The 10,636-nt window shown below is 42.1% G+C and overlaps 1 protein-coding gene across 1 annotated transcript; it reads left to right on the forward strand.

The window, feature by feature from the left end:
- The first annotated feature begins 244 nt into the window (after positions 1-244).
- On the forward strand, positions 245-10,119 carry BAMBI (BMP and activin membrane bound inhibitor). The gene is made up of 3 exons (XM_082259697.1): positions 245-480; positions 6,625-6,912; positions 9,346-10,119. Exons 1-3 carry the CDS (start codon positions 414-416, stop codon positions 9,762-9,764), a joined length of 774 nt encoding a protein of 257 aa, XP_082115823.1. The 5' UTR covers positions 245-413; the 3' UTR covers positions 9,765-10,119.
- Positions 10,120-10,636: the final 517 nt, after the last annotated feature.

Genomic DNA, 10,636 nt, shown 5'->3' on the forward strand with positions numbered 1-10,636 from the left:
ACATGAGATTTAGGAAGACAACCTACTCTCATCTCCTCCCACAGCAGCCCCGCCCCCCTCTCCCAGCCTGTGATTGAAAGTTGGACAGTCCAGCCAAGCTGTGTGCCCAGCGCGTCTGGGCGTGACTTATGATCGAAGCGGCCAACGGGGGGCGTAGTGGGCGTGTCGCAGCGCGTGCACTGTTCTTATGCAGAGCGGCGGCCGTAGCGGGCTCAGTGTGTTGCATGGCTGGCTCAGCGCTCGGATTGTATCGGCCGGATTATCGGTGATCGGAGGGGTCGGCGGTGTTTGCACTGGGCACGGTTGCTTGTGGTTCCCGGATTCCGCATGTCCTGTGGCTTGGATGGTGACAGTTTCCTGGCGCAGCCCGTGGTGAAGAAATAGAGCAGAGCCGGGGAGAGCAGGGCTTGTCAATGGATCGGCTAATCTCCATCTGGCTACAACTAGAGCTCTGTGCTATGGCCATCCTCCTTACTAAAGGTGAGTCACCGGACTGGGGGCACTACAACTATCAGCATGCCCAGCCACACTGCATAGGGGGGTATCTGTCATCTCAGATCAGACCTGTAATGAGGGGTTCTTACAGCTCTGATCACCCATCGCTGCATGTATGCCATCCACTATACATAGAGATCACAGCACACCTAAAGGATCCCTAGAGATCTCAGCACACCTAAAGGATCCCTAGAGATCACAGCACACCTAAAGGGCCAGACACACTGTACAATTGTCTTTAGATTTTATTTTCCTTTAGATTTACTAAAGCCATATAATATGAGGTCAAATCTAAACACTTTTAATTTGTATGCAATCAGGCAGGCAATTGTACTACATAGTTGAAGGTAAATCTAACAAAAGTTGTATAGTGTGTATCCAGTTTAACGATCCCTAGAGATCGCAGCACACCTAAAGGATACATTGTATCCCTGGAAAGAACTTTACATGATTTATTTAAAGGATCCCAACCAGAGCTGTGAGCTGCTAAATGGGAATGTGAGGAGTGCTCTGCCAGGACACTGACACCAGGGGGCGCTCTGTGCATGAGGGCCACAGCCTGCTCTGATGAATGAAATGCTGATCTTGTATATTATGGATGGCATTAAAAGCCGTATAAAACCCAAAAGCAAACCTTATTATATTGTAGTGTATCGGTTCTTGTATTTGGTGTTTTTATTTATTTTATTTTTTTGGCTTTATTTTGCTTTCACGTGGCCGGTTAGTCTGTGTTTATTTATTTTTTTATATTTTTCAAAAGCGGAAGCTGTTTTGTATATGTAGCAGTTACAGGGTTGAGACAAACCCGTTTGCCCCTGGCAGGGGTGCTTATGATCAGCTTTTATGTGAAGCCCTTATCCCAAAAGGGGGGGGGGGAGAAGAGGGACTGCTGTAGCTGCAAGCATTAGCTGGAGTTTGGCTTCAATTTGTAACTGTAGCTAAATCCCCCCCCCCCCCCCAAAAAAAAAAAAACTGCTGTGCTCATTCATCCAGAGTGTTGGCACTCTAGACAGGTGTGTTGCCCGCCTGATCACCTGGTGGGGGAAAAAAGCCTTACAAGGAAAGTGAATGCAGACACCATATTGAATGATACATTTTTGTGATTATTGGGCTTCATTTTGTTATAAAGATACTGCAGAGCATTCTGCTACTTTTTAAACCTTTTTATTGCTTGGTCTGACTTGCTGGAAGAAAAATTGCACACATCACTGCATGCCAAGGTGTTCTGCAGCAGCACTCTCATTCTAATAAACTTGCCAAAATAGGTAGATGTTGTGGCATTGTACAAAGGGAATATCGGCTTATTAGCAGGCTGGTTAAAGCCAGCTGTAAAATAGTGTTTGTATTTTTTGTCTGTCATTGATACATTGCTGGATAGTACTCTGGAGTTTATAATTGCCCTTCTGCCCAGAACCCAAGTTGCTGGATTGCCAGTCCAGGCCTGAGGTAACCATTGACACAATGGGGGCTACTAGAACATGTATCCAGGCAGTTCTAAGGTTTTAGAGTAATTGCATCAGTGGTTACCCTCATGCCTGGACTGGTAACCTTATCACTGGTTCTGGCCAGAAGGACAGCTATAAGATTCCCTGTCCAGACTTGATGGTAATTGATGCAATGGATCCTACTAGAACATATAATTGCTTTCTGGCTAGAGCCAGAGTTGCCACTCCAGGCATGAGCCTAACAATTTATGCAATGGAGTCTACAGGATCTTAACTGCCATTCTGACCAGAACCAAGGTTGCCCATTTAGGCTTACTATGGTCATGCGGTAAATGCTGCTGGAGATTAGAACTTCCCTTCTGGCCAGTTCTAAAGTTGTGAGGCTTCTAGTCCAGATGAGAGAATCGCTATATAATATTTTGAAGGTTACAGGACTCTTTAACTGCCCTTGCTTTTGGTAGACATCAGCCCAAGCATGAGTTAGCCCAAAGTTTTGGAGGCCACACAAGCTTTTAACTGCCGTTGCCAGATGCCCGGGCATATGAAGGTAACCCAACATTTAAAGGTTGTGTGCACTTATAATTGGCCTTGCCATCCCTGGGTAACCCAACATTTTAGAGGTTACATGAGCTTGTAAGTGCCTTCAAACCTCCAGACCAGGCATGAGGGTGTCTATTGTAGTGGAGGTCACTTGAGTTTTTAATGGACCTTCTGGCCATTGCCAGGGTTTTTACTCTTGTGCCTGGACTGCCGGTTTAACTTGATATAGCGAAGGCTCCCAGATCTTCTAATAATCTCTGGCACAAGCCAGAAAGGCATCTGACTACCAGTCTAGGCATGAGGGTAACTGATGTAGTGGAGGCTCCCTGACTTTATAATTACTCCTCTAGCCATTGCCCATACTACCAATCCTGGCATTTGGGTAACTAATGCTATTCTTTTTTCGGGTGGTTGTAGACTTTTAAAAGTGCAGTAGTCTTTCCCTTAGGTAAAGGGGGGAGGTGTGTCGGCTTCAAATCCCAGGTCTTGTTGCTTCAGAGCTTATCCTCCTGGCTCAATCCAAGGGGAAGTAGATCCGGCGGTGACTAGGACTGATGTGAGGTCTGAGATACTGAAACTATGTGCCTGATAATGATATAATTAGAGGCTCGCATAACTTCTGGCTGCTGTTGACTTCAAAAGCTTTTGAACAGCCAGAGGAAAAAAAAAAAACCCTCAGCGTCTCCTGTAGCCATCTTTGACTGGAACCAGGCATTTTTGGTTAATAGCTACATAACATTATAAAAGCGAGATTGGGGGGGGGGGGGGGTCAGGGAGAACAGAAACGGCATTGTTCACTCTTCTCGGCGTTCCACTAGCCTTTTACAAAACATTGACAGAAACTTTATACATATAAACAGACAACATATACATCTTGGAGGTACAGGAGGGCTGCAAAAACTCAACTACAGCCCTCCTCCCCCCCCCCCCCCCCCCATCCGTCAATCTGTCACTGATAAGCTTGCATTATATCAGACACTGTTTATAATTGTAAATACGTTTTTTTATTTATTTTTTTTATATATGGTTTCACTTTTCGTAATTTCTTTCCAACAAAGTGATAGAACTGTAATGGCAGTTTTTTTTTTTTTTTTTGAGTAGAATAAAAGTTGACTTCCCCTGCAGCACTTTGGCCTTTGAAAGCCTGAGGGAGATCTGGTCAGTGCTAATGCAATGCCTTCTGTTACCCAGGCGCTCTGTCATTTGGCTTCCATTAACTAAGCTATTAAAGCAGGGGAGCCAGAGCTCGGTGCACAGAGGTGAAATGTGATCTCAAGGTGGGCCGCACTGTAACAACCTCTCAGCCTGGCCTCGCATTGGAAGCACTCGATTTATTTTTCTCTAGATAAGGCTGTAATGCTGATTCTTGGAGCTCTAGGATGGCCAAACAGTCTAAAGAAAGCATTTTGCATTTGCTGGACCTAAAACGCGTGTTCAGGCTTATTTTATTTAAGGGCAAACTCCAACCAATGCAAGTAAAGTCTGTAGAAAAGTTTGGTTTGGAGCAAATAGAACTGCAGATTTGTGGGTGTGAGCTAATTTGCCCATCTGCCTTGCAAAAACGTCTTCAGAAATCATACACATTATTGAAAACTTTATATATTTAATACTTCAACATTGGCTTAATGTCATTTGGAGTTTACAGTTTGAGCCATGTTAGGCCGAGGGAATGTTGACCTCCTTTCCTTAGACCCGTATTTCTAATATCGTCAGTTGACCCTTATTTCTAATATCGTCAGTTGACCCTTATTTCTAATATCGTCAGTTGACCCGTATTTCTAATATCGTCAGTTGACCCGTATTTCTAATATCGTCAGTTGACCCTTATTTCTAATATCGTCAGTTGACTGTTGACCTTATTTCTATTATCTTTAGCTGGTTTATCAGGAAGGACAATGACCAACTGAAGATGTCATAAATAAGGTTGCATGAATGAATGCCAGTGATCAACTTGAATATATTAGAAATAATAAGGTTAAATAATTAAAGGCCAATAATTGAATGAAGATATCAGAAATAAGATCAATGCCTTTTCTCTTATAACCCTACAGTAAGATCTTCAGTTGATTATTGTCCTTCCTCATAACTTTATTTCTGATATCATCAGTTCATAATCCGTGGACATTTTTGCACGTTCACCACACTAAATCTCATATGTGGGCTTATTTTGTCTGATTACAAAGATTAACCACAGCAGCCAATCAGAACGGATTATATTTTGCAGGAGTGAACTGACATTTTTGATACTCTAGGATCCTGTATATTAGGACTTGAATTACTTTTTTGAAAACAATGCAAGGCCAGGTGCTTTAGCACAGTAGTGGCCAAATCAATATGAAATCCCCCCCCCCCCCCCAAGTTAGGTGCCAGCTGTAATTTATGAACATGGTACCTGCCTCCTGGGATTTGTCCAGTCCAGCTTTACAGTAACCCAATTAGGGATCTGCTTCTATGCTTCTAGCATTAGGCATATCAGTGCGGTGCTCTTATTGGTTGTAATAAATGCCATCCATCAATGTGTACAGTCTTTGTATAGCTTACAGCTAAATATTAACATCTATAAATATTAGATTATGTAGTTTAGTTCTTACTTTGGCAGATAGTTGCTGTAAAGTGTCTTGTAGTGTTGCTCCTTGAGTCTTATTAAACACCCCCCCCCACCCCATCCTCTGTTTTTGTCGTGTTTTTTTTTTTTTATGTTCTAAGCCTTTATATTTGTATTTCAGGAGATGTAGATTTTTGTCTACTTTTTTTTTTTTTTCCAGTTGCTTCCTTATTGTTTGGTATTTGTTTTATTTATTTTTATGTGCACAAAAAAAACCTGGTGATCTTTGAATTGAGGCATTCTTGCGATATGGCAGCTATGTTAATTAAAGCCTTTATGCCTTAGAACATGAATTTTGTGTTCACATCAGATTTCAGGGGCCCTCTGAGGGGAGAGTTTTATGAAGGGAACCTTTTTTATCGTTTCCTTAAGCTTTCCCGATGTTTCTTAGAATTTTTTAAGTTCAGTTGCAGTATTGAATTTTCAGTGTTTTTACCCCATATTGTTTTTGCTCCCCCCCCCCCTCCCTCCCTCTTTTTATAAGCACACCACTGATCGCGTGCAAGTCAGGGGCAGAGGAGCTCGTGTTGTAGTTTTGACCAACTTTTATGGCTTTCCATGTCAGCTCAAAGGAATTGACTTTGGCAAACTCACCAAGAATTGTACAGTGCACAATTTCAGTTTTTTTTTTTTTTTTTTATACCTTTTTTGACTGAAGGACTTTTGTAAAATATATTCCGCTTACATAGAGGTCATCAAACACCCGGCCAATCGCAGGGGGGCCACGGCTGATGGCCTTTCTGCTGAAATCTGCAACTAAGGCTGCCCCATAAATTGGACAATATTTATTTTTCTTCTTTAGATTTACCAAAACAATATAAAGTCAAACTGAAAGGCTTTCAATTTTTATGCAATCAGGCAGGCCCTTGCACTACATAGTTAAAGGTAAATCTAAAGGAAAATTGTATAATGTCCAGGTTGTCAAACTTCATAAAATGAACCAGTCTCTTGAGGATAAAGGTAGTTTAATAACAAAAGCAGCAAGATTTGCCACTGTCTTGGCTGTGACACAAGGTGTCAGTCATTGCTGAATTGGGGTCAGCAGTTACTAGGTTTAATGCATGGTTAAATAAAGTAATGGCAATTTACCACTCATGCGCATGCATATTCTGAAACAATTAACAATGTTGTTGTGTGGGTAAGTTACTTTGTAAGATATGGCATGGCAGCATATCGCTGTGTACCCTTTACTATTTATTTTTTGCTGTCTGGATCCTATTGGGGGATATTGTCCTCTAGTTCCTGTCTCAAGACACAACGGGAAGTTGTCACTGGAACAAAGTGTCCCCATGAAAAGACTTTCCTGTAGTCTTGTTCCAGTGACAGCTTGGAGATGTGTGTTTTAGATATAGATGTACGCAAGATGGAAGTCTTTTTGTTTGGCTCCCAGGCAGCAGTAAACACCAGTCTGATTTCTATCCCTTGACTTCTGCATCCCAAATTTGACTTTTTTTGGCTTTTGTAAAAAATTTTACAATTTCTTTAGCATTATATGTAGGTTGCATTTTACTAAACCACATCCTTTTTCTCTTCTTCCAGGTGAAATTAGATGCTACTGTGACGCCCCGCACTGTGTTGCAACTGGATACATGTGCAAGTCGGAATTAAATGCCTGCTTCTCCAGGTTGCTTGACCCGCAGAACATCAATTCACCGCTCACACATGGCTGCTTGGACTCTATAGCAAACACAGCAGACGTGTGCAAGGCCAAAAGCTCAAACAACCAGAGTGGGGCATCTATACCCAAGCTGGAGTGCTGTCATGAAGATATGTGCAATTACAGAGGCCTGCATGATGTACTTTCTCATCCCAAGAGTGAAACATCAGGTACAGCATGCAATTTTTAAACTTTTTTTTTTTTTTTTCTCCCCATTTCCTTGATGTATAGACCAATGGCTGCCAAGACCCTGTGTCTGGTATTGATTTTGTTGTTAATGTAATTAGAGATACCAGTGGGAAAAGAATGGTTAGAGTTAAAGATGTATTTCTAGCTTTGATGTCTGTCTGAGCCTTTGGCTCCTGTCTGGCTTTTAGTGCCCGTTAGCAGGCATTTCTTCCAAACCTTACGAGGAATGTTCCATTATTTGTGTGGACGCTGCACTTCTCCATGTTTTTTATCTCTTTACCTTTTGCAAACCTTGTCTGCAAAAGCACAGAGCACGCTAACCTACAGGCATCTGCAAACAAACAGCCGTGCACGGTATAAAGGTTTCTCACGGCAATTTGACCCTTTGAAACATTTGAATTGTTTAACTCTAGTGCAAATTATTTATATTTCCCTTTTTGGGGTTATTTTAATGTTTTGAAGGTTGATTTGGCCTTATGCATGTGATAACCAAAAGGAATGAAACCAACTGTTAAGTATACCTGTCGCCTGCAAACATGGGGGGGGCTTTCTAAAAATTCTAGTTGCCTTGTGTGTTCTGCTTAAATATCGCTCTTCCTACATATTTAGAGTATTGTTAATAGTAATGTAATGCCAAATAGTTAAATCCCTACCTAAACTGGTATACTTGAACGGCTGAAGGCAGCCATGTCTGCTACTGGCATCTGAAGCCGCCAGCCATTCTCTTCCTGTATTTTGTGCAGCTTGCTACCCAGCATGCACAGCTTGATCTTGCACATGCGTGTTAACACTGAGGCAGCGGAGAATGCCTGTTGACTCCTGGGATTGATTCCCAATATTCCAGGAGTCAACGGGAAACCAGAGATTGAGGACCCAGAAGTGGCATGAGATGGTTAATATAAAATGTACTTATGCTCAAAAAATTTCCAAATATTTTAGACAGGGGCAATAGCTACGAATAGGGACATGGTGGTTGGGTAGGGCGAAGCTCCAGTTTAGGTGTATAGCTGGTGCCTTTTTCTCTGCTGGCAGTGAGGCAACTGAATTGTTTTATAGGTTTGTCTAGATCTGTTATGTTTAGGTAGTTGGAAATTTTAATACATTAGCCTTCTAAAGCGAACCTGTGCTCTGCCAATGCATTAGGATCACCTTAGGGTCCTTTCATATGGGGGTGGACTGTTTTTTTGATCCACTCCAGCACTTTTTTTTTTTTTCCAGATGACCCTTTTGTCATCTGATCCGTATGTCCGTTTATCATCCCATCCGTTTTGCAGATGATAAACGGAGAGAATGTATGTCAATGGGATTGCGGATGACACCGCTGACATCCGTTTTTGCGCCCGTTCTGTTTTTATTATTATTTTTTTTTTAACAGAAAAACGAAACTGATAGGAAAGATGGTCATCTGCAATCCCATTGACATGCATTATGTCCGTTTTTTTTCATCCGCAAAAAAAATGGGATGAAAAACGGACATACGGACCGGACCGGACCACCCGTATGAAAGGACCCTTACTGGTGCTCTTCACAGATCATGCACTTGCCTTCACTCACCTGCTACTTGGATTACTTCTGGGAATGGGGAACATGTAACTCGCTAAACTTTCTCCATAATGGCACTGTTTGATTACTCAGGTGCCTGATCTCACATGGGGTTGAGGAGTGGATCCATATCCCTTAGTTGTCGTCTTTCCTGGTGATAAGGTGCAGAAGGGAAGTTGGGGATGTACAGCTGGGAAGAGTGGCTGTCAAGCAAACCTGTCACTCTGACCTGCATGGGCAAAATGAAGGTTCCCAAAAAACAACCCAAGTGGCAGCTGTTGAGAACTTTAGGGCTACTACCAGCAATGTCAGCATTGGGCCTTTTTTGAGGCTTACTGCAGTCCTAGGCAGACACTCAGCTGACTAGCTTCAGGGGAGAGTGTATTGTGGTTGGTTGAAATGCTGAGGCCAAAAGAATGGGGCTTGGTTTTTTACTGTGCTTGGCAGGCAACAAGAAGTCTTTGTCATTTTTTGGGTTGAATAAAGTGAAACATACAAAAGTCACATGGCTTACAATTGGTATACTTGGGCAGGTGTAGGTTTGTGATTTGACCCTATTGTCTCCTGACTGCATTTATCAGTTGAACTAACCTATGTAGCTGCTGATGGGTTTTGAAACTAAGTAACTATATATATATATATATATATCTTCGTTCTGGAAGCAAAATGTAAACACTGACTACAAATGTACAGCCTGTTTGAAAGCTAGCATAATAAAGTGTGTTTTTTGGGGCTAACTGATCACAATCAAGTTTCCGTCTCCAGAATGTGATTTCAAATATTACCAGATGTAATGAAATTTAAATTAACAAAGGCAAGCTATATATATATTTTTTTTTTCTTTGTATACTAATTCTTTCCTTCTCTTGCAGGTTCTGGTGGCAGGTATCAACATGAAAGCACAAGAAACCTTATCACAAAGGTCCAGGAGCTTAATTCCTCCAAGGAACTGTGGTTCAGAGCAGCGGTAATCGCTGTTCCTATAGCCGGTGGACTAATATTGGTGCTTCTTATAATGCTTGCACTCCGTATGCTCCGCAGTGAGAATAAGAGACTACAAGATCAGAGGCAGCAGATGCTGTCAAGACTACACTACAGTTTTCATGGGCACCACTCGAAGAAAGGACAAGTAGCCAAGTTAGACTTGGAGTGCATGGTGCCTGTGACCGGGCATGAAAACTGCTGCTTGACCTGTGATAAAATGAGGCATACAGACCTCAGCAATGACAAAATAATTTCCCTGGTTCATTGGGGGATGTACAGTGGACATGGCAAGCTGGAATTTGTATGACCAGGTTGGACATCTTGGTCCAGTAGAAGCACTTTATCTTTGAACACAAACTGTTCTCCTAAGAGGAGGAAGTTGGAATCTTCTGCACAGCAGGATGTTTGATGTTTCTGGTGGAAGGTTCCAAAAGATATCTTATTTGCACAGAACGAGAAGAGTTTGAAGGGGAGGACTCTTTTGTACTATGTGGGTTTATTGATGAGACACCAGATGTAGAAGAGTTGTACACACTGTCGCCAAGGTTTTCTAACTTTTTAGGGAGCCAGTATTGGTCATTGAAATAAACTGTACACAATGTACACATTTCTATATGTTTAATGTAAAGAATTTTTAAATATATATTTTGTCTGGAACGGTTTTTGGTTTTGTGTTTTTATTCACGGGTTCTCTTTTTTGCATATTGGCTTGTACCAGTCTAAGACCCCGTTCACACTGGGGCGATCCGACTTGCCAGGGCGACCTCACAGGTCGCGGCTCGCACCGCGACCTCGGAGCGGCCGGCACGGACTTCATAACATTGAAGTCAATGCAGGTTGCCCCAAAGAAGCTCCGGACCCTTTTTCTAAGTCGGAGCGACTTGTGTCGCTCCTATTAGAACGGGTCCGCAGCTTCTCTATGGGAGGCGACCTGTCAGGTGACCAGGTCGCCCCCAGTGTGAACGGGGTCTTACTTGCTGGGCATTAAAATTGGAGCTAGAAGTTTTTATCTTATGTGAAAATGGCCTGAATCAAAATTACAGTTGTGTTGGGCAGAGTATGGCTTTTCCAGTGTACAATTTTAATTAGAATTCTATCTATATCTTGTCACTTTTTTTTTTTTTTTTTTTTTTTTTTTTTTTTTTTTGTTGCATAAGCTTAAATTATCCAAAGCAAAAA

The sequence above is a fragment of the Pelophylax lessonae genome (assembly GCF_965119305.1).
Source record: "Pelophylax lessonae genome assembly, chromosome: 5".
Classification (NCBI taxonomy): Eukaryota; Metazoa; Chordata; class Amphibia; order Anura; family Ranidae; genus Pelophylax; species Pelophylax lessonae.